Below are 24663 nucleotides of genomic sequence, written 5' to 3'. Positions count from 1 at the left end.
GAGCTCACGGTGGGAGCAGAAGTCGACCAGAACACACAGTGTTTCTCGCCAGTTACCAATCCTGCCTGGCAAATTTATGTCGCGTGATATAATGTGCCGGCAGCATTCCAACAGACAGTAAGGCTGCACATTCACGCCCACAGCACCTTGCACACTGAACGAGAAATTTGCTCCCACACCTGAAGCTGTTAAAACACGTTTCAATTCCCCTGAAGAGTGCAGGAGTTTTTTTTTGCACTCCACCCCTAAGATAAACATGAAAGAAAAACACGTGACTTGTCTTTCATGGTTTTATTTTTGCTCCTCTGCCTTTTATATCTTCTTCTGCAAAGATGCCATTCCTGGGCTGACAGGGTAACAGGCTTCTATGCTGCGTTGCTCTCAATTCAGCCGCTAACATGGGTATAGTTTTCTCCTGAGCCGTGGCCTGGTGTTACCCCATGTATCCCTCAGCACGACCACAGACTGGAATTCACGGGCAGCTTGTCTCACAACGAACCTCTGTAACACAGCGGCTGAAGCTGTGCCAGTGGAATGTTTTCTCGTTCTTCAATTGAACTTCATGAGGTTTTGTTTTGTTGTTGTTACAGTTTTCTCGTCACTCCCTTCTTCATCTCCTGAAGGCGCCTGAGTCCTCTTACTATCTATTGGGACACTGCTGTGCGCAACTGGCTGCGCGTTTCGCCCACAAAATATACAACCAATTCACTTTACAGTATATTCTGTGAAGCGCTTTGAGACGTCTCCATGACGTGGTAAGGCGTTATATATAATGCAAGGATTGTTATTATTATTAAAGACATATTCCATAGGCACTCAAGTAGTGTGTCAGCCTTGAGATTGATTTTTAGTGACTGGCTATTCAATTGCAGAGGTAAAGCCGGGGCCGATTCTGTTCTTTTTCCACATTGACACAGGTGCACCTTCCAGTAGAGGAATAATCTGGATAGGGATGAGGGGAGGGGGGAATGGAAAACCCACTGCTTTGCTCTCTGACGCGCTGACGGACAACTGTGCCTGACCCACTATTGCCTTTGTTGACCTTGTCTAGCTGAGTGTAAACCCGAGTGACTCTCAGTGCTGCACTCGATGGTCTCTCTACTTGCCTGGCAACTCTATAAATGTTTTTAATGGGAGGAAACGCATACCTTTTTAAAGCATGTCTGATTAAAATGGTTAAAAAGGGTGACTATGCAGTTGGAAAGCTATGAGGTGGCTATATTGCTATTGTAAAGATTTTGTTTTGAAGTGATAGTATGACAAAGTGCCCAGGCCAGGCCTTACCCAGCAAGGGAATGCTCTTCAGCACGGTCACGACCTGCTCGGGCCTGGCTTGCCTCTGGCTGCGTCTGTGGCTGAGGCGGCTGTAAGTGTGCGTCCATTTCACAGCCCAATCGTCTCTGGCCTTTGATTCTTTGTGAAGCTCTTTCAGCAGCTTCATCGCCACTGCAAAGTTGTTCTGAAACAAGAGGAACACAAACTGTAAGCACTGACCCACACTGTCATTCAGATGCCACCTTCCGTATCTGGACGTTTTACAATGGCCTCCATTTAAAGTTGGCCATAGGTCCTCAAACATGACTTTGCTTGAAATCCTCCTTTTTGCCTAATTTATTTCCTTGTAAACTACAGAGGTATGGAGAAAGGGCAGGTAAATGGGACTGAAAGAATTGCACTTTAAAAGAGCCGACACAGACACAGTGGCCAAATGACCTTCTTCTGTGCTTCGATTTGTATAGTTCCATGTAGAAATGCCTGAGGGGGAGGGAGGAAGACAGAGAAATAATGATTGTGACGGTAATTGAATCACTGCCATGCCACAACAGTTCACTTACAGAAGATAGCTAGATTGTGGGAGGTTTCACGTTTCTCTTTCCACCCCCAGCCCCCCACCCCCACCCAAGCTGAAATAAAATGAGAACATAGAAATGTACAGGATTGAAAATAATCACTGTGATCTATCTGCCAAAATCACAGCAATTCGCCGCCAGCTGCGCTGTGTAAATGCCAGACGTTGTGTTGTACCTGTTTTGTCCCACTCTCTGCCATTTTTAACTTCATGTTAAATTTACAGCTTCTTATGGCCATGTTGATGTCCTCCTCCTCTTTGTCCACCTCCATTCTAGTCTCGACCTCTCCCTCTCTGTCCACCTCCATACTCTCGTCGGCCTGTACAGACACGAGTCTCTCCTGGATCTTGTCAAGGAAGAAGCATCTGCCATATTTCAAAACAAAAACAGTTATAAAACGTCCCCACACCAAAACCTGCAACAAACAGTGTAGAATGCAGGACAGTCCGATTATAAACCACAGTGATCTGGGTCCCAATATCTCAGACCTCTTGACATAAAAGTCCTGACTTCCGGGTCATCAGGTCTCAGCTGATGTCACATCCTGCTAATCGATTGCTATGCACAGGAGGTTCCACTGAAATAACTTGCTGCAGGTTGTGTATCTACGTTCTGCACAAGAAGCACTGCTGATGTCACTTGCAACACTTGCATCACGCACAGGAACTGACAACAACAGGAGTGTGTCTACCACGGCCTGTACACACCCAAACAATGTGCAATTACACATTCGGTAAACACTGTAATATTAATGATAATAATTCTTATATTTGATACAGTGCCAAGTGTTAAAGCATCTCATATTGCCTCACAGATACTTGCTGTCGTGGGTAGTGACTATATTTGTAGGCGAACGGGACGACAGGCAATTTGCTCACAACATGGTTGCACAAAACACAGCCACTCCACTTTACAACAAGATTACATTTGTATAGCACCTTTCACGGCGGGAGGACGTATATCCTGCGAAGCATTTTGAGACGATCCCCCCCATTGTGAAAGGTGCTGTACCAAAAGTAAGCATTACTATTATTACCGATAATCAGGAATAATTGAGCAACTCAGTTATTTAGAGGATTGTTGGGCAGTGAAGATGTGTACAGAAAGCTGGATGGTCTATTTTTATTCGACCCCCACTCTCTCTTACCGGTTTGTGATGACATCATCCCATATGCTCATAGGATCCATTTTTGCATCAGGGTATCGGCCTGTCCATGTTCTCAACAGTTTCCGGAGTGGGACTTCAGAGATGAAATTATCTGGAAAACACACCACGAGAACTTTATATAAATGCCATTTGTCGTATATACAGATGTGGAGTGTAATTTTTAAGAAAAAGTTATTCTTAACATATAGATACATTTCACCAGACAGCCTAGTGTGTAAATGCAGAATCCAGTGCACTTGACCATACAGAACAGAAAGTTAAATCTCATTTTGTGCTGAGTCAGGTAATGTCAGTCATGACTATAGATGGGGTGCTCAATGTTCTGGGTTAAGGAGCAAATAATTAGCCAGTGCTCCTGTTCCTAATCTTTATCCATTTCTTCTTTTAGGAACATAGAAAGGAGTAGGCCATTCAGCCCCTCGAGCCTGTTCCGCCATTCTATTAGATCACGGCTGATCTGCACTTCATTGTATTATGAACTTTAAAGACCAATATAATAATCCTTGCACTTCATATAGCGCCTTATCAAGTCATCGAAACATCTCAAAGCGCTTCACAGAATATACTGTAAAGTGGACTGACTGTATTTTGTGGGCGAAACGCGCAGACAGTTGCACACAGCAGTGTCTCACAATCGTGGATTGAGCGACCAAATATTTTTTGAAGGGATTATTACTCTCGGAAAGTGATCTGACAGTCGACTAACAACCGGGTTCCTACTTACTATAGGTAAACAGAAGCGGGTGAAATCTGCCCAATGTTTTGCAAAATTTATAATAATAATCCTTGCACTTGATGTAGCGCCTTTGAGATGTCTGAAAGCATTCACAGAATATTTTCTAAAGTGAATTGACTGTATATTGTGTGGAGAGAAAAGCATATAATTTGTATATAATTTGAATGGATTCAGCATCCACAGCCTTTTGGGGGAGAGAGTTCCAGATTTCCACTACCCTTTCCATGAAAATATGCTTCCTGATTTCACTCTTAAATGGCCTAGCTCTAATTTTTAGACTAAGCCTCCTTGTTCTGCATTTCCCCACCAGAGGAAATAGTGGGGAATTTTGTTTCAACTAACAAGTGGATGTGATGTAGACATCACAGGACATGAATGAGCTCAGTTGTGATATCCCAAGCTCCACCACCGCCAAGGTTGACTAGCCTTCAAACACTCACTATCGTGACTCACACATAAATAATGATCACTTGAGTGAGGAAGCAGAACTTTGAAAAAGTTCCTGAGATTAAGACTCCATAGTGGCATCTCAAGAGCAGCCACAAACGATTGCATGGAAGTTAATGCAAATCGGGGGTTTGCCATTCGGGTTTTCAACAAAATTTAAGGCAATGATCTTAGGGTTAAGAGTCAGAGGTTTCAGGCACTCGGTATTTAGTAAGTGAGGTTTTCATCCGAAATATTAAAAGACTTTGCTATGAAATTGCTGTTATTGCTTTCCCAATTATTGTTCAACAGCTGATGAATCTTACATTCTTTAGAGATAAAGTGGAGAAAATCCTGCATCTCTGTCACTGCCTGAAGGGACTGGAGCTTGGTGAGCCGGCTTTGATGTAACAGCGTGTCAATGCTGGAATAATTCTGGAAAACAAAAGGTATAAAACATTGTTCAATGAACATCACGCAATCACGCAATAAACTGCGACTTCAAAGGCACCAATTCTGCATTTGGAATCTGCTCAGGATTTCAGATTTCCTTTCTCGACCATCTTTTAAATGAAATTAATGTCAAACAGAGACTGAGGCTCCCATTATTTGGTGAGAAACATCCTTGGGCGTCTTGTGCATCTGGGCACATGGAGCAAATGTGTCACATATAAATCTAACCACAAATCATTGTAAGATGATGAGAAATATCAATCCATCTGTTGAGGGTAGTCTATTTAACATAACGTACAAGCTGTTGAGCTTCAGAGAAAATAGATCTTATTCTGACATGGACTTAGAATGTGGAATGTTTTGCCACATTGAAGCCAAGTCCATAGCCACATGTAGAATTAGAGAAGTCTTTGAAGAGGAACACATACAAAGGGAGCAGGGATAGAGCAGGGAATTGGGATTGGAGCATATAGCTCCATTGGATGAGCTAGCACCAGTACAGGTGTGGAGACTAGCTTTGTGTTGTCAAGAGTTATCTCAAATTAAGACTGAATGGAAGATATTTCGAAAATGTCCTGGGTACCCAGTGTCAACACTGAGCACAATTGGGTGCAGAGTAAAACTCTCTACTTCTTGTCTCCTGAAAAACTGTCTCAACTTCAGCCTCAGAAGATGACCCCTTCCCATGCACTAGTGTGACATTTCCACTTCCCACCATCAGAAACATCAAGACATGTAGCATAAATACTCATCTTCTTTGTAAACATTAAAAGGTTACTTATAACAATAATACAATCCTTTATAACTCTTACACTTGATATGGAGCCTGCAATGTTGAAAATTCTCGATGGAGTTAACTTCTCAAGTGTAGTGATTGCGTATTTGTAGGAGAACACAGAAGCTCCTTTGCGCACAGCAATGAAGTGAGTTTATTTGGAGAACTGTTGGCCAAGACTCCAGGAAAGTTTCCTTTTTCTTTCCAAATAGTGCTGTGGAATCTTTAGCATTCAACTCAATAGGACAATGGGACCTCATCTTAACATCAAATCCAAAGAATATCATCTCCAATAATGCATTGCTCACCAACAGACTGCAAGCTCAAGTCCAACAACAACAACAACAACAAGATTCCATTTATAAAGCGCCTTTCACGTCAGGAGGACGTCCCAAGGCGCTGCACAGTTGGGTCATGACCCGAGCAGGGGGGAAATGGTCAGGGTGAGGGGAGGGAAGGGAGGGAGAGAGGAGGGGGGAAATGGTCAGGGTGAGGGGAGGGAAGGGAGGGACGGAGGAGGGGGAAGAGAGTCGAGAGGGGAGCTGAAGGCACGGTCAAAGTCCAGACATGAGGCTTAAACTGACAAGCTTAAAGGCGAGGATGCTACCAACTGAACCAAGCTGACAATTAGCAAAAAGGGGCTTTTTTTTTAAAGATTTCAGGCTAGCTCACTTTTAGTATTATACATGATCCATGATCAGCAATTTAGCTCAAGAAAGATCTCTATTGCTCTCCCCCATTCCATCAAAGCTATTTTTCTTGTGCTGACCAGCAATCTTCCAGATTAATGGGGCATTTTATGGCTTTGCTGTCACACATAAATAATAATCCTTGTACTTAATATATAATAATAATAATCCTTGCATTTGATATAGTGCCTTATCACATCTTCGAGATGTCTCAAAGGCCTTCACAGAATACACTGTAAAGTGAATTGGCTGTATATTTTGTGGGCAAAACACATCAACCAATTGCACAGCAGTGTCCCACAAACAGTTGTGGATTGATTGACCAATTTATTATTTTTATTTGGAAGGAATTATTAACCCCAGAAAAGTGATCTGCCAATCAACTAACAACTGGGTTCCTACTTACTGCTAGGCAAACAGAGGCGTGTGGAGTAAGGAAACTTGGCCAACATTTCGCCCTGTCGGGAATCAAACCAGGGTCTCTCATTTGTGAAAAAACTGCCCTAACCACTGAGCTACAAGACTCCACAATATAGTACCTGATCACATTGTGGAGGCATCCCAAAGCTCTTCACAGGATATATTGTAAAGTGGATTGACTGTGTATATTGTGAGCAAATGCAACAGCCAATGTGCCCACCAAAACCCATAAACTGCCATGGAGTGAGTGACCAATTTTATTTGGGGGATTGTTGGCAAGGAAACCAAGAGAAACTCCCTTCACTTTTCAAATAATGCCATGGATCTATGCCATTTCATGGCATCTCATCCAGCAATGCAGCACTCCCAAATAATCCCTCAACCATGCTTGACCATCAGCTGTTAGCTGTGCTCACTGACCTGCATGAAGACCTCCATACAGTTGTTTATGTAGTACTTGGCCCGGTCCACATCGTCCTGCAGGATGTACAGCAGGCTCAGCTCCTGGCTGTAATAGGTTTCAATCACAGCCTTGCGCTGCTCCACCTTCATGGCACGATCGACGAATGTCAGCAAGGACTGGTCCACTTCACCCGACTGCAACAACTTCACTTTGCTGCGAATCATGTAGGACAGATACGTCTCCTGAAAGAGGGGAGAAACGGAAGTTTTAACAGCACATTCTCACAACTCGAAAGGGTGCCCCAGCTGGACTCCATGCTTTTATAATGTTTATTGATCTTCGCAGAAACGTAAAACCTTTTTTCATTTTAAAAACCTAGTCTTCAATAATCAATGGACAAAATGCTCCCAGAACTCCAGCAATACCTGCTTTGATCAGTGCCCAAGCAGAGTGTTCTACCATCCGTACAGCACAACTATACCTGACTTCTCTCCTCCTTGTGAAGATTGTTTTGTGGGGAGGGAAGGGGTAGAAAAAACTGAGCTCTGTGCCATTCTATATTGATCCGCGATGCACATTACCACTGTGGTGTCCCCAAATAGTTCTTCATTAGCTTAGTACAGATAAAAAAATTGGGTGGTTTTTAAAGGCAGAGCTGGAAATATTTAATATAACATCAACCAGGGATATATCTTGATTCATAAGAAGGCAACTTTGGAGCTGGGCAGAATGTGTCTTTACTGACCAGCAATCTACCCTTTCAGACAACAGGGACAGATTCAGGGCTGTGAGGAGAAATTTCATGACAGACTCCAGGAAGTATTTTGTTATGAAAAGAATGATTAATACAACAACAATAAAACAACTAGAACTGGTTACCAAGAGGTATGGTACAGGCCAGGACTTTGGTCCCATTTAAGAAACAGGCTGATGTTGTAATAATAATAATCCTTGCATTTGATATAGCATTTTTCACATCTTCGAGACGTCTCAAAGCGCTTCACAGAATATGCTGTAAAGTGAATTGACTGTATATTTGTGGGCAAAACGTGGCAGCCAATTGTGCACAGCAGTGTCCCACATACAGTCGTGGATTGAAAATGACCAATTTATTATTGTTTAGGGATTATTATTAGGCTCTGTGTGGAATAAGGAAACTTGCCCAAGGTTTCGCCCTGACCTGCCTGGAATTGAACCCAGGTGTCTCGCTTGCTCTAACCACTGAGCTGCAGGACTCCCACTAATGGTGGGTTTCATGTTCGGGAAGGATTGAGATTAAGTGAGTGGTAAATCATTCTTCATCAGAATCTCTCTTGCGATGTTTACAAAAATACTTATCGTACAGAAACGATGGGCCAAATGGTCTTCTGCGCAAAAAAAATTCTATGGTTCTAAAATGTGTCAGCACCATCCAGTGGCCAATAGTATCAAGTGCAACTCAAGTGCACTCAAGTCGACATGCGTTTTTGATACACTGATGTAAGTTTTATCCTAATGCTAAGCGCTGTGGACTCTGTTGTGGGAATACTAGGGCTGAGCAAAGGCCTGCCTCGACTCTGAGATTGAATACTCAGCTTCTCTGGAGCCAATTACATTGCCTGCTTCCCTCTGGAGCACCCTCAGGTGTTCAAAAGGTGCCCTCAGTGTTATTGAAGTTTGAAGATTTTTGCTCATGTCTGGATGCTGCAACCAAATGGTTCTGCACAACAGTTAATTAGATGCTAATTGACTCCTGGGCTGATTTGCAATAGGGACCGTGCTAACCTGGGGAATCGGTGCAGGCTGCTGAGCAAATTCAGAACAAGGACTAGCTTGAACCTCAGAGGATTAGTGTGCTACAGATACTGAAGCAGTTCACCGATTCAATTCAGCTAATGGAGTGAGTGAAGATTTAGGCAATTTCATGGTGCCAGTGATTGTCCCAGTGAGTCTGATAAGGTGATTTGCGACACGGAGAACACACAGAGAAAATACTTTGAGGGATAATAAACAGGTGCGTCTGGAAAATGTCACAATAGAAAATGAATGCACATGATTGTCCTGCACAAACTGATCTAATTACCCACCTACTGCATTATAATAACAATCCTTACAGTGTTTTACAGGATTCATTGTAAAGTGGACTGATTGGGTATTTCTGGGTGAACACTGCAGCCAATTTCCATACAGCAGTGTCCTAGAAAGAGGTGGACATGACTTTGGTTTAATGTCTCATCTGACAATGCAGCACTCCCCCAGCTCTAACTGGAACTTGAGTTTGACTATAAGTTAAAAGTCCCAGCATGGAGCTTAAATGCAGAACCCTTAGGCTTTTGAGGTCAGACTGGTGTTAAATGAGCCAGGCGGACCCGTGAACGAAAATTGAGGGAAGGTGGGGCCAAATATTGCGGATTAGTTTCAGATGTGGATAGTGCTACAAAAACAAGGAGTCTTTGTATGCAGACATAGATAGAGAAACTCCAGTGAACAAGAGATGTGGAGTAACACTCAGTGGCTACAAAGGCAGTCAGAGGAAGAGGCAATATGTGGGGTCCACTAAAACGCTTTTTAACTTAAGGTGAAATCTTTGCTATGAGAATCCACTTTGACGAAGAACTAAAATTCCTTTTGTCTCGTTCTGTTCACTTCTGCCATTACTGAGTGCTAATTGCATTGTGGGGGTGGGGGGGAAGGAGAGGGAGAGAAGTTCCAAAAACAGACTAGAAGGAGTCTGAGTTAACACACACAATCAGTTTCAGAGATTCATTTATCTCCCTCCCTTAAGCGCTCTGGAACGCTACCCTTCGTGAGGAGCACTATGTAAATGCAAGTTGTTGTAGCAGTGTTAGTTTGGTAACCACTCCCAGATAGAGAAACTATTTCCTTTGGTAGGGGAATTCAGAACAAGGGGGCATAATCTTAAAATTAGACCTAGGCCAATTAGGAGTGAAATTAGGTGGCAGTTTTTCACCCAAAGGGTAGCGGAAATCTGGAACACTACCCAAAAGGTTGTGGATGATGGATTCATTCACATTTTCAAGATGGAGGTAGATAAGTATTTGTTAGATCAGGGTATTAAGGGATTTGGGCAAGGGCAGGTAACTGGACTTGAGGTACAGATCAGCCATGTTCTTACAAAAAGGCAGAACAGGCTCGAGGGGCTGAATGGCCTACTCCTGTTTCTATGTTTCTAGAACCACCGACATCATTCGCAACATCAACCTTTTTCAATTAAAAATTTAAATCCACCAAACAAAAATCATTCACATCTTAAAAGTGTGAAAAGCTGGACAATATCAAGCTATGGGGAGTGGACAGAGGAACGAGAACAATTAAATATTAGTAACTAGATTTGCCTAATTTGGTTCCAGCGGACTGCAGGATAAAAGGAAAACTGAAGCATTCTAGTTTAGGTGTCAGCCTGGCTCAGTTGAAACCACTCTCATTTCTGAGTCACAAGGTTGTGGGTTCAAGTCCAACATTGGTTTAAAATTGGACACTCATTTCATGGCTGTTTGTTGGGACATTTGCCTGCAAATACAGCCATTCAATTTAACAGTAAAATCTTGTGAAGCATTTTCAGACATCAAAACTACGTGATAAGGGGCTATATCAAACACAAAGATTATTATTATTATTAACACGGGAAGGGAGGCCCTATGGTATATGTTCTATTCCTATATGGCTGAACGTATTATTTTTGCTCTGCAGTGAGGAGGTACTGTATGTCTTTACACTTGGGGAGTGCGACCATTGTGTCCATAATCTGAAGTACTTCACTAACCTGATAGAAAGTGTCACTCCATATGTTCTCTATATCCGCTGGTGTTTTGTCGTCAATGTTGACTGTGGAGCAGTATTCCAGCGCCTTCCACTCTGTCAGGTGATTGTAACACTCCAGCGCTGCAATTTCCCAAAAATCCTTCTCTGTTTCCATGGGGTTTCCATCCATCCATTCTTCTGTATTCAAAGCCTATCAAAGCATATTGATATCAATGCAATACAATACAAATTTACATTCATATTAACTCCATTATCACCTCTACAAACAGCACAATTTGTCATTGAAGTGTCTTGCCACTATTTAGCAGCTAATCTGCCTTCACACACCAGGTTCACACAAGATTAAATTAGAGGAAATTTTGGCTCATCTGATCTAATCCCTTCAGAACATCCGCCCTACGGATCTCCCATCGCAGCATCAAGGTAAATTTTAAATGAGTCCAGTGTCTTCCTGGCAACCTGTTCCAGTCATTGATTACTTTCTAAGTAAAACATTTCTTGGTGTCTGTCCTGAAATTGCCCTCTTCAACTCATGTCTGTGCTGTTGGTGCATCCTAATGTATTGTTCTGGGTTTACTTATTCAATCCAAGAGAGGTCATGCTTGCTGTCGTAAAAACATGGAGAATGGCAGATTTATAATGACAGCGCCCTGTCGGCAATAAATATATCATTCGTACACATACAGTACGATACAGTTATCCCATAGCAGCTGCACTTCATTTGTTTTAATCATAGCATTAATATCAGTGATAAAATGATCCAACACTTACTCTCAGACAGTTCAGAAAAACGCATAGGTAAATATGAAAATAAAATAACATTTTGGTTAAAAAAAACCCTGTTTATTCTACACATATAGATGCTGTGATACAAATAAAAATGGACGCTGGATGTGCATCCCACCCTCTACAAACAGAACTTTTAGTGTAGTTTTGCTGTAGAAAGGCGACATCTGTGCCTAAGCAGAGAAGGCATGAAGGCACTGTTAGTACATCAGTCGAGACGGTCTGCATGTTTACTATTAACTCTACCTGATCATATAACCGTACAGCCTCAGCATAATCACTCTTCGCTTCAGCCAGCAGCGCTGTGTGGGTGAGTGGCTTTGTACCAATCTTCTCACTGAAAATGCCACGGAGGACGTCGTAATCTCCCAACGATCTGTACAACCTGCAAAAGGATCAGGGTTCAAGCATGTATGCTGCTGTTAGTCCACACTATAATGATATTCCTTGCATTTGATATAGCACTTTATCACATCGTTGAGAATTTCAAAGCGCTTCACAGAAGATAATAATAATCCTTACATTTGATGTAGCGTCTCAAAGCACGCCACAGAATATACTGTGAAGTGAATTGATTGTATATAATTTGGGCCAGCACCACAAGCTGCCCTGAGATGAATGACGAATTGACTGGGGCACTGCTGGCCTGGCCACCCATGAGAAATTGCCTTTTCTCTTTCTGAACAGTGCCATGGCATCTTTACAGTCCACCCAAACAGGTAAACATCCTTCAGCTCAGATGTTAAACTGACGTCCTGTCAGTCTGTTCAGGTGGACATTAAAGATCCCATGGCACTGTTCAAAAAGAGGTTGTATTTCCCGGTGTCCTGGCCAACAGTCCCTCAAAATAAAAATTGGTCACTCACTCCATGGCTATTTATGGGACACTGCTGTGCGCAACTGGCTGCCGTGTTTCACCCACAAAATACACAGTGAACTTACTTTACAGTTTATCCTGTGAAGCGCTTTGAAACATTTTGACGATGTGAAAGGCGCTATATCAAATGCAAGGTTTATTATTATTATTATTGTTGTTATTAATAAACAGGGTCTCGGTTTAATGTCTCACTCACTGACAATGAAGTGCTTCCCCTGGACTATAAACTCAAGTCGCGATATGGGGGTTGAACCAACACAACTGTCTGACTGTTGGGCAGAGACAAGAATTCCGAGTTTTGATACTCTTGGCTTTTAAATAATTGGATTCCCACTCACGTAGCGAGCTCTATCCATCGGGCTACGTCTGTGTCAGGCGGGAGCTCTTGTCTGCCTCGCGCTTTTTTTGTCGGTGGCTCTTCGTTTGTGGTGGAATGGATCAAACTCTTCTCCAGAAGCAGAATTCCCATCGGCTGTTGCAAGCTGGCTAAGGAGGTTGATCTTACACTGGTAGAGTCAAGACCCAGCAGATCTTTGTGTTGGCAACTCATATCCTAGCCAAATAAAAGCAAACCACCACAATCATGAAATTACTCCGCTAAAACCACACAATCTGCTATAGTACATGCTCACAAACTTCTTATACATGCTCAAAAGCATCAAGCACTAATAATCAATGTTGTTACTTTTACCTACAGAACGATATGTAATGCCGGCAACTACGAACTGTTCCTCTGGCTCCGACCTCCACAAACTCACCAAACCAGTGCGCATCCAGTTCAATCCACAGCTGTCTTTCCTACACCGCATTGGGAACCTGAACAGTACTGCTTTTCTCCAACTCTATGACACTGCCCACCTCTGATCTTATCTTACACCTAATGCCACTGAAACCCACGTCCAAGCCTTTGTCATCTTCCACCTTGATTTGGAGTCCTGTAGCTCAGTGGTTAGAGCACTCGCCTTGCAAGCGAGACACCTGGGTTCATTTCCAAGCGGGGCGAAACCTTGGCTAAGTTTCTTTACTCCACACGTCTAATAATAATTCCTCCAAAACAAAAACAATAATAAATTGGTCATTTTCAATCCACGGCTGTTTGTGGGACACTGCTGTGCGCAATTGGCTGCTGCGTTTCGCCCACAAATATACAGTCAATTCACTTTACAGCATATTCTGTGAAGCGCTTTGAGACGTGTAGAAGACGTGAAAAGCGCTACAGCAAATGCAAGTATTATTATTATTAATTTGTCAAGCACAATCCTTGCTGGTCTCCCTAGTGCCACTACCCACAACATCTAACTAATACAAAAGTGCACCACCGTATCCTCACCTATACCAAACTCCGCCCCACCACCCCAATCCTCGCCAGGCTCCATTCCTGTTTCCTAACAGATCAAATTCAACATCCTCACCTTTGCGTACAATCCCTTCAAACCCAATTAATTCCCTATCTTGCTGATTGTCTCAAACCCTACTTCTCTGCCTACCCCCTTTGCTCAACTGCTGAGCCCCCAAACCATCCTCAATCTCTCAGCTCACCCTCTCTTTACCTAATTTGAAATCCCACCTGAAGACCTATCTTTTCGATCGGGCCTATAGTTACCTCCCACTCCCCTCTTGCTCGGAGTCAAACACCAACACTGCGCAGCGCTCCAAGATACTAACTATCCTGCGTGAAGGGCACCGTAAACTGCAAGTTGTTGTATTCCAAATAGGTTCAAATTCACATCTTACCTCAAGGCATATTCCATTTCTATAACGTATGTTATCAGCACAATAAATACAAAATCATCCAATTTTGCCCAAATTGCCATTGCTTTTTAAATTATTCATTTCCAAGGAGATTCTTTGCAAGATTTAGATTATTACAACAGTCCTAAATATGACAGCAACCGTGCCCATTAGTCTCCTGTGACTCACAAAGACATTAGAAATCCATCTTAGGTCTAAAATGCATTGAACGTAAACTTATTTCAAATCCATTTCTCAGTGATACTGGACATTTTCCAGCATCTCATCAGTGTCCGAACCTTCAGGCACTATCACCAACCCCTCTGAACCTCCCTCCCTCATCCCTTCCATCTTCTCTCCCCTCAGTCTTAAAAAAACACCTACAAACTACTTTATTGACAACGGTTAGAGTCAACTCCCTCCCTCCCACATCATCCCTCCCTCCAAGGTGTCTGGCACCATCTCAGTACAACGCCCCAAGCTATTATTCTATAATAATAATAATCCTTGCATTTGATATAGCGCTTTTCACGTCGGGAGGATGTCCCAAAGCGCTTCACAGAACACACTGTAAAGTGAATTGACTATATTTGTGGGCAAACGCGGCAGCCAATTGCGCACAGCAATGTCCCACAAACAGTCGTAGATTGAAAATGACCAATTTATTATTGTTTTTTTTTTGAGGGATTATTATTAGGCTCTGTGAGGAGTAAGGAAACTTGCCCAAGGTTTCGCCCTGACCTGCCTGGAATTGAACTCAGGTCTCTCGCTTGCAAAGCGAGTGCTCTAACCACTGAGCTACAGGACTCCACATGCTACATGCAAGCCACGATATAAATACAAGTTGTTACCTGAATGCAGGCCACAAATGGTGGGAAATTCAGGGTTGTAGCTTTAAGTAAATAATTGAAGTTCTCCACAAGCTGTTTTGAAATATCCTTTGTTTCAGCAGTCTTAGACTTGTGCACTTCTTCAAGAATTCCAGAAAATAGGGCACTGAAGAGCTGCTTAGCAAGTGAATGGTCTTTCTGTAAAACAATTGCAAATGATGCTAAACTTCTGTTGTCACTTTCTTACCACTCCCCAACCTTGCCCCAGAGTTCAGTCTCTGATAAGATTTACCCAGCAGATGCCTCAAACCCAGGACCTTGCAGAGATCGTACAATCACAGCATTCTAACACTTTGTTTTTTGGGGTCCGTAACTGTCTGTCCAGCGCCTTGGGATGTCCTCCCGACGTGAAAGGTGCTATACAAATGTAATTTTGTTGCTGTTGTTGTTTTGCATGAAGAGCACTGTATAAATGCAAGTTTTTGTTAAGAACACAAGACTGTGTTTTCCCACCAAGAATCAGCAGGTTTATGCAGTGAGTAGCTGAACCTTACAGATAGAAAAGGAAAGTTCCTTGGTTTGATTCCCTCCGTGTGCTAAATTAGCTAATCTAAGCATGAGTGGCATTTAGGGTACTGAAATTACTATCAATACAACAGGTTGATTATCTGTAGCCCAATAGTAATGAGATTCAGATGATTATCAAAATATATGCAACTCCTGTTTTTTTTGCCTGGGGTGGGGGACAGGCAGTCTGATCTTTGGATAATCATTTTTTTTTCCTACAGAACCACCCAGTCCAGGCAGTGCTCAATGTTTTACCTGTTATTACTTTGGTTAACAGCCAAAGAGAGAATAAGGGAAGGAATTGGCAGTTGATTTAGATTTATTTAGGACCTCAGAGGGTTGGTTACTAAAGATTTGATTTACAAATTCAGACCTGGGCCAGCGCCTGCAAGGGAGCAATTAAACTGCTGTATTTGATCTGAATGTCAGGCAGATCTCCAAAACGATAACTTCTGTACAGAGTAACCTTCGCATCCCGTTCCATCCTCTTTTCCGTTTTAATTTCTGAATCAGGAAGAAAGCAACAAAAAGAATCATCAGGGATATCTCATGCAAACTGGCCAACTCTTTTGCTAGTTTGTTACAGCAGACCAACCGCTCCTATTCCCCTGTCCCTCATGTACGCATCAAGTTTCCTCTTAAATGCTTTTTTTGTTCAAATCACAGCTGTAAGCAACCGGTAAGCAATTGACATCACTGAAAGCCTCCCCCTCCCAAGATCATCAAGACAGCAGGGTGAGAGGGCAGTTTCAGGCTTGTGAAAGCGCCATTTTAAGACAAACACCAGGAAGTGTTTTGTGTCACGGAGGGCAATCAACAATATTTCCATAGCTGTACATATAACCTCAAATTGGCTACATTTAATTTTTACTTGAAAAGATTACTTTGTGTGAGACTGAATGAAACGCAATATATGTAACAATTTTCTATGCGCAGTGCCATTTTATTTTAGCATTGCAATCTCACCACTGAGTTCACCCTATGAAAGATGGTAAGATGCCTGCAAAGGGTGGGGGGGGTGGTGAGGGTGGTGGGGAGTCAAGTATGTTGGGCTGTGTATCGAGAGGCTGACAGGTTTCTGTATATTTATGTAATGCCCAGGGAGTGACGTCGGTGGCAACTTAATAATCTGATATTTAGACTGGGAGGGAGGCCGGATGACTTTCTTCACGCATGTGCAGTCAAATTGTCGGTCACGTAATTGGCAACGTCACAATGCAGAAGCGCTGACCTGGTTTGAGACCTGTTGCATTGCGGGTTGGGATATTATAACGTTCTCATTTATACCAACACCTTTAAGAGGATGTTAAGAAGAGCTTACCTGTTCTGCCCGTTGCTCCCGGATGCCTCTCTTGGCAAAGATGAGGCTCACCTTCTCCCGATCTTTGAGGAAACGACGCCTCAGTCGTAGGATGTCTGCCCTCTGGTCAACTATCCCTGTGATGTAGAATAACTATAACTCAGCCACACAAGGAATCACAGCCACAAATCGCCATTCCCACCACCCCTTGCAGTGGTTTGCAAACCACTAAACTTCTATTGCAATGGCTCTGTTTTCTTATCCATAACAAGACCTATAAGATGGAGAGAAATCTAGCGAGAAAATATGGCCAATTATGCTACCTTTAGTCTTACTGTCAACCTCATCTCCGGGCAAAGCAAGTCTTTTCTTCCCAAAATCCGGACCAACCGGTTTCTTAGCTGGTCTGTGTAGTCGCTCACTCCACCGAGAAAACACCAGGAGTGAGGAGGACCCTGGTTCCGAGGCGAGGGACGGGAGTGAGTATTCTGCAAAAGTATCCAGGCTGTTCCCCGTTAGCCAATTAAAATTCCGCGCATCTAAAAAGAGAAATAATTGATGAAGAAACATCAGAATGCTTGTCCTTTACATGTGTAATAAACAAGAGTTATGTTTGCACCTCCTGTCAGGATTAGATAATTTGGACATAGCACATTTATCAGGTCTTCAAGACGTCTTAAAGGTCTCCACAGGATTTTACTGTAAAGTGTAGAGGCAGTGTATTTTGTCAGCAAACGTAGCAGACATTTTGCACACAGCGATGGCCCCAAAACAGCCATGAAGTAAGTGACTGATTTTATCTCGATGAGATTTTGTTGGTTAGGACATCAGGAGAAACTCCCTTCTCTTTTTAAATTGTGCAATGGGTTCTTTAACAGGCATACGGGACCTCGGTTTAATGTCTCATATAAAGGATGCCATCTCCAACACTGCAGGACACCCCAGGACTTCATTGGTGTGTCAGCTTGGACTATGAGTTGCAAACCCCAACATGACCTTCTGACTCAGAGGCAAGAGTGCTTCCAATTGAGTCAGGCTGACACACACATAGAGCGAAAAGGAACATTACAGTAACAAATACATATAGAGCAATACAGTCAAGAATATATATATATATAGTACATAGTAAAAAAAAGAAAGCACATTAGTCACCCTACAGGTACAGACAGAATTTAGCAGTCCCTAGGAAAATAATTCCATGCAATATAACAATAAGTCAACGTGTAATAATTACAAGTTCATCTGGACAGAAAAGTTAGCAACAGATACGAGAGAGAATTGATCCCCGCTCACCTGGATTCTGAGTCGGAGTAAACTCATAATGAGTTTGGGTGCCCCTGACCAAGCCACCTATTGTCCCCTGAGCAGTCAGGGAACCTTCTTGTGATTGGCTTCTGCTACTGTTCTGCGTAGCTTGAGTCTCCACAAACATGGGAGTGAGAATCGTGCTGCGTTGCTGCCAACTTGAATCAATGTTATAATCCTAAAGCAACAGTAAGGTTATTAGTATCGCTGGATAAAATGAGATGAGCATGAATCATGAACTGTGGGAGGGTCAATTATACACTTTCTACACAATCCAATTATTCCAGGTCCTATGTTCTTTTTAAAGTCTATCGTTTTTAATATGACACAACAAACACAATATAATAACCGGATTAACAAACTCACAGGCATAATAATAAACAATCCATATACTTGATATAGCAGCTTCACTCTGGAAGGCTGTCTCAAAGCATCTCACAGGATACACTGTAAAGTATAATGACTAGCTGTATATTGTAGTTGAACGTGACAGCCAATTTATGCACGGCAATCTCCCACAAGTAGCCATGAAGCAAACGCCACATTTTTGGGGGTGGACTTTTGGCCAGGATTGTCATTGGGAGAATCTCCCTTCTCTTTTCAAGTAACGAATGGAATGCTTAACGTCTATCTGAGCAAGCAGAAGGGGGCTCGGATTAACGTCTCATCCAAAGGATGGCATCTCTAACAATGCAACATATCCCGAGCCCTGCATTGGAATATCAATCGTGACTAAGATTTCAAATTCCCGACACGGTGCTTGAACCCACAACCTTCTGACTGAGGCCATAGTGCTACTAACTGAGCCAGGCTGATGCACATTCTCACTGTCCTGCATCTTTACAACAAATCTAGTCCATTAAACATTGGAACACCACAACCTGTTCAAGCCTCCTGGCAGGCCTGAGACTGATCGTGAGAATGACTGTTCAGCCAATTCCTCTTTTCAACCTAGAAATCCCACCAGTGATCAAGCTAGTGGCATCTCTGATGGGGCCACATCAATCACCTTCTAGCAGTCCTTCAAGAAGGTTTTGGGCACTTATGAGCAAACCAATTAATTTTCTTGTTGTAGAATAGTACACTTCTAAGAATTGGCAAATTTCTGAAAAGATTTAAAATCAATCCAGCAAGATTCTGGATTAAGTTGCTGTATCCAACAAGCCTTGTATATTTACCTGGAACTTGCATTCAGACAGTGGATACTCAAACATTTCCCGTGTATAGTCTGGGCTGCGACTTGTCATTTCAAGCAAGAGGTTGGTAGCTATACTAAGGTACTGAGTCTCTATCTTGTTGGAATACATCGACCTCAGAATAGCCATCAATCTATCATGGGTTCCTGTGGGAAGCCTGTTTTCATGACCCCAGAAATTTCTGACATACAATCTGAAAAGGAAAAATAAGATAATTTCTTCTTTAAGATTCCATTTTAAAAGTATTCAAAAGAAAAAAAATCTACAAAAGATACTGAATGCAACTTATAAGAGCTCCAAGTGAATGTTGTGACCAGTCACTTACTGCAGTGCAGGATTGTCATCAGTCAGTCCCTGAAGTAATGTGTCCTTTGTTGTTACAAACACTGCCTTGGAGTCGGGGTCAGACTGGCTCTCTGCGTCTCTGCAGAGTGGGAAAGAAATGGTTGGAGCACCCATATTATACATACATATAACAAATAAAATATAAAGAAACCAAATACTGTACAATACACTTGTTCATTTTGGAAATTCTGAGCGATGGATCCCTAAGGGAGCCCCAAAACTTAAAGCAAGCTTTCTAGGTTAATTATTTAGATGTTTTAGTCACGCCTTGTACAAATATGCTACTACCAAATGAATATGTAAAACGTGCAACAAGTAGAACATTCATTAGCATTTTATCTAATACAAAATAAATTATTCATTAAATTCACTCTAGCAATTTCAAATTTAAATTCAGTTATAAAATCAAATCTCCAAAACTGCGTGGAGACCTGTAGCTCAGTGGTTAGAACACTCGCCTTGCAAGCGAGACACCTGGGTTCAATTCCAGGCAGGGCGAAACCTTGGGCAAGTTTCCTTACTCCACACGCCTCATAATAATCCCTCCAAAAAACAAAACAATAATAAATTGGTCATTTTCAATCCACGACTGTTTGTGGGACACTGCTATGCGCAATTGGCTGCCGCGTTTCACCCACAAATATACAGTCAATTCACTTTACAGCATATTCTGTGAAGCACTTTGAGACGTCTAGAAGACATGAAAAGCGCTATATCAAATGCAAGGATTATTATTTAAATGGTAATTTATCCTAGTATTTTCCAGAGTTGCTTTCTTTACTGCATTTGGTTCATAACGAACAATGGAGGCTTTTTAGTAATGGCTGCAACAAAGTTGAAACACCCACATCCACCCATTCAAAGTTCCCTTTGTTTATGAATGTGAAGATTTCTCTTCTACTCAAAGAAGGTTTGTGTACCTGTAATTGTCATAGATCCACATCAGGATGTCGTACATTCGTTCTCGACAGACAGGAGATGGATGAGAAATGAAAGCGATTACTGGAACGAGGAATACTTTCACTTCTTCCGCCTTCAATTTGGCTATGATCTTGTACACAATGTCCAAACATATCCTCTGCCGCTCTTCATCCCTTAAGAACAAGAACTGACCAAGGTTAGTGAGGTTTTCCAATAGTAACCCGTGAACATACATACAAAAATGTTTCCAGGAAACATTGTCTATTTTTGGGCTTCCCTGGTTGTCTTTATTGTGTAAGAACATTTAGTGCTATTTACCATTCCATAAATAAAGACATGTAAGAGATAATCAACAAAGTGTTGGAATAATGAGGAAAAAAATTTTAGGCTAAGAAAATAAAGAAAACAACAACAGCTTGCACTTATACACCACTCTTTACATGGGTAATGCTTCAGAGCGCTTAATATCGGTGTGTCTTGACACAAGCCGTAAAGGGAGTTGACTGAAGGCACAGTCAAAGAGGAAAGTCTTTAGGTGTGATTTGAAGATGGGCAAAGAGGAGGCAAGACAGTGGGATTGAGGCTAGGAGATCCAGAGATTCAGGGCATAGTGGCTAAGAAAGAAGGGTCTAAGCTGCAGCACACTGTGCTATGTTGGGATACAGTCCCCTGGCTCACCAAAATACTTTCTGTGCTAGGACAAAATCCAAAGAAGCTCAAATGGATTGTGCAATACTGTATTTATACTTTCATTTACTGTGCCATGCTGTGACAATGCACTTTGCTGAACTGAAGGTGTTCTCATACACATCCTGGTATCTGGCTCGTGTGGCACTGCCATTGAACTCGAGGCAGGTTGACTAGCTTTTAGTTGGCATGAACAGATCTGGAGGCAAGTAAGGAAGAAAGTGCCTGTACTGGGAGCGGAAATGAAAATAAATTGGTATAGTCAGCAAAAGAAAGAGGATGTCAACACAAACTGGCTGGCATTAGACCAGCTTTCTACTCACGAGTAACTCATGATCTGCACAAAGTTCTTGTTCTTCAGTTCCTGAAAGATGTCAATTATCGTCTCTGCTCGATGCATCACCACCTCGAGGCAGTGAGTCTTCAACACACCGTGAAGTTTCGGTAACAGGTAGAACACTTGATTCAAAAACCTTCTATAACAACAGCAAACAACAACTACTTTAATTTACATGGCATCTTCATGTAGAATAACGTCTCGGAGCACTGTTACAGTGAGAGGCAGGGGGCAAGCAGGGAGAGAGGGAGGGAGGTGAGATTTGATTTCTATAATAATAATCCTTACATTTGATATAGCGCTTTTCACGTCTTCTCGACATCTCAAAGCGCTTCACAGAATATACTGTAAAGTGAATTGACTATACATTTGTGGGCGAAACGCGGCAGCCAATTGCGCACAGCAGTGTCCCACAAGCAGTCGTGGATTGAAAACGACCAATTTATTATTGTTTTGGAGAGATTATTATTAGGCGTGTGGAGTAAGGAAACTTGCCCAAGGTTTCACCCTGGCCTGCCTGGAATTGAATCCAGGTCTCTCGCTTGCCAGGCGAGTGCTCTAACCACTGAGCTACAGGAGTCCACAAGTCCTCCACAACGACTGAGCTACAGGACTCTTTCTATGGAAAGTAACAAAGATTGTGAACCACAAATAATTAGAAAAGAAATACTTTAAATGCAAAATAAATTTAAAATCTCACTTTGTCTTACAGATAAATAAGATTAATAAATAATAAAGTCACTAATGATATTCTATCTCCTCATCCTCCTTGATCACTCTATCCTCCTTCACCACCTCTCTCACCTCAACCTTCATTGGAGTCCTGTAGCTCAGTGGTTAGAGCACTCGCTCAAGGTTGCGTTCAAAGACTGGACTCCACTCTCAGGCTGAGCTTAAAAGGTACAATTGTTTAACCTCTTACCTGTCAGCGAAAGGAGGGTAGTTCTTCACAATCTTACTCAAACACACAATAAACTTGTCCTCTTTTGATTGTTGAAGCTGCTTTAGTTCTTTAGCAATTAAATCGTGAACCAGCCCGTCCACTTGCTGCAAAACAGAAGTATGGCAACAAGTTGAAGAAAACTTAAACTTGACAACATAATGAAGGAACAGAAAGTTAAAATAAAAATAATCCTGGCATTTGATACAGCATCTTTCATGTCAGGAGGCCATCTCAAAGGGTTTCACAGGATATACTGAAAAGTGTAGAGATTGTATTTTGTAAGTGAACGCGACAGCCAATTTGCTCACAGCAATTGTCTCACAAATAGGGATGAAGTGAATGATTAATTTTATCTGGGGGATTGTTGGCCAAGACACCAAGTTAAACTCCCTTTTGTTTTTGAGTAGTGCCATGGGTTCTTTAATGCCTACTTGAACAGACTGACAGGAACTCAATTTAACGTCTCATCTGAACGATGACATCTCCAACAATGCAGGACATCCCCAAGCACTCCAATACAGTCAGCCTAGACTACATGAGTTTAAAGTCCCGACGTGTGGGACAAAGTGCTGCACTGACTGATCCTTGCTTCTAGTAGATTGCAAAGGCATACTAGGAATGTGTTCACCGCAAACAAAAGACCTGGGTTTGATTCCCGGCAGGGTGAAACGCTGGGCAAGTTTCCTTACTCCACACGCCTCTGTTTATCGCGCAGTAAGTAGTAACTCGGTTGTTAGTCGATTGGCGGATTGCTTTTCCGGGGGTAATAATTCCATCAAAAAATAATAATAAATTGGTCACTCAATCCACGACTGTTTGTGGAACGCTGCTGTGCGTAATTGGCTGCTGCGTTTTCGCCCACAAAATACACAGTCAATTCACTTTAGTGTATCCTGTGAAGCGCTTTGAGGCATCTTGAAGACGTGATAAGGCGCTATATCAAATGCGAAGAATATTATTATTATAAAAGTTTTGATCAAAAAAGCTCTCCGCCCCACACAGTCATCACTGGGTTATTAGACTGATGGTCCTCACCTTCTCATTTTCTGCAAAGTAATGCAGGACGAGTCCCAGAACCTCTGCTGCTGCTGCATACACTTCCTTATAACGCGTTAGGGAGATGTTATACACCAGCCTCTGGAAATACCTGCTCAAACAGCAATATATTGAAGCGATCACAATTAGCACAACAGGCTTTGGAATCATTACACAAGCATCTGCATTTACACAGTGCCTTTTGCGTAAGCAACAATTGGCATTTATATTGCGTCCTTCACGTAGGATATCTTGTGGTACTTTGTAGCAACAGGGTTGGACCCAGAAATAGGGAAGAGGGGGAAATGGAGGACATGACGATAGGCGTGGTTGAAGAGGTAGGTTTTACGGCAAGATTTGAAGACAGATAAAGAGGGCGTGAAACAGAGGGGCAGAGGGAGGGAGTTCCAGAGGTCAGTGGTGTAGAATCTGAATAATTGGCCGCTGATGGTATCATTGATCAGGCTGGGGTGCAGTTGGGCAGTAAAAGATCAGAGATATAGGGCGGAATTAGAGTCTGATGGGATTTTTAGGTGAAGATGTAGGATGAGCATTTCAAGAAACTTTACAAAAATGATGGAGATCTAGAAGCAAGAAGGGCAGGATGTTGAGCACAGTTAAAGAGATACGTTTTTAAAGAGGGTTTTGAAGCCAGGGAGTGAAGGAGCAAAGCAAAGGGATTTTGAGAGAGCTGCATTGAGCAGGAGCAGAGGCAACTGAAGTCTCAACCACTGATGTTTGGATGATGGGAGTGAGGAGCAATTAGAAGACCAGAATCAGAAGATATTGCAGAGAATGAGATTTTACAGTGGCTGGAGGACAGCCTGAGCTCAGGAGTGCCTATTGTGATTCCCTGTTGTATTAATATCAGGGCGAGTTAAACTGTGTTCCTAAAGCTTTGCTCCATTTCACTGCTCATCACCTTTGCTTAGCTAACATGAGCCTGCTGTGCTTCCTCTGTAACACTATCAGTGGCCGAGCTTTCAGTAAGTAAGCCATCAACTCGGGATCTCCCTGACCCTACCCCTCCACCTCAGCCTCTCTATAACCATATTTATATACCAGCATGAAACCTAAACTTGCGTTTATATTGCACCCTTCGCATAGGTCACCTCTCGCTC

General features: G+C 42.4%; 1 protein-coding gene across 1 annotated transcript in view; it reads right to left on the bottom strand.

Moving 5' to 3' along the window:
* The window catches only part of prkdc (protein kinase, DNA-activated, catalytic subunit), a 100074-nt gene that overhangs the window by 17903 nt on the left and 57508 nt on the right, over positions 1–24663 (bottom strand). Inside the window, exons 52-70 of the mRNA XM_042331664.1 lie at positions 23543–23654; positions 22487–22611; positions 21551–21703; positions 20540–20713; positions 19600–19698; positions 19257–19467; positions 18067–18256; positions 17097–17312; positions 16795–16910; positions 15847–15978; positions 14928–15104; positions 12684–12898; positions 11715–11853; positions 10684–10872; positions 6938–7162; positions 4507–4615; positions 2998–3109; positions 2026–2215; positions 1285–1459 (exon numbers count right to left, since the gene is read on the bottom strand). Coding sequence (XP_042187598.1) covers positions 1285–1459; positions 2026–2215; positions 2998–3109; positions 4507–4615; positions 6938–7162; positions 10684–10872; positions 11715–11853; positions 12684–12898; positions 14928–15104; positions 15847–15978; positions 16795–16910; positions 17097–17312; positions 18067–18256; positions 19257–19467; positions 19600–19698; positions 20540–20713; positions 21551–21703; positions 22487–22611; positions 23543–23654 — 3059 coding nt within the window. The remainder of the gene's footprint in view (positions 1–1284; positions 1460–2025; positions 2216–2997; positions 3110–4506; positions 4616–6937; positions 7163–10683; positions 10873–11714; positions 11854–12683; positions 12899–14927; positions 15105–15846; positions 15979–16794; positions 16911–17096; positions 17313–18066; positions 18257–19256; positions 19468–19599; positions 19699–20539; positions 20714–21550; positions 21704–22486; positions 22612–23542; positions 23655–24663) is intronic.

The sequence above is a fragment of the Callorhinchus milii genome, unplaced genomic scaffold, assembly GCF_018977255.1.
Source record: "Callorhinchus milii isolate IMCB2004 unplaced genomic scaffold, IMCB_Cmil_1.0 Scaffold2, whole genome shotgun sequence".
NCBI classification, from domain to species: Eukaryota; Metazoa; Chordata; class Chondrichthyes; order Chimaeriformes; family Callorhinchidae; genus Callorhinchus; species Callorhinchus milii.
Note: the sequence above shows the minus strand (reverse complement) of the source record. Positions and strands in the feature narration are given on the sequence as shown.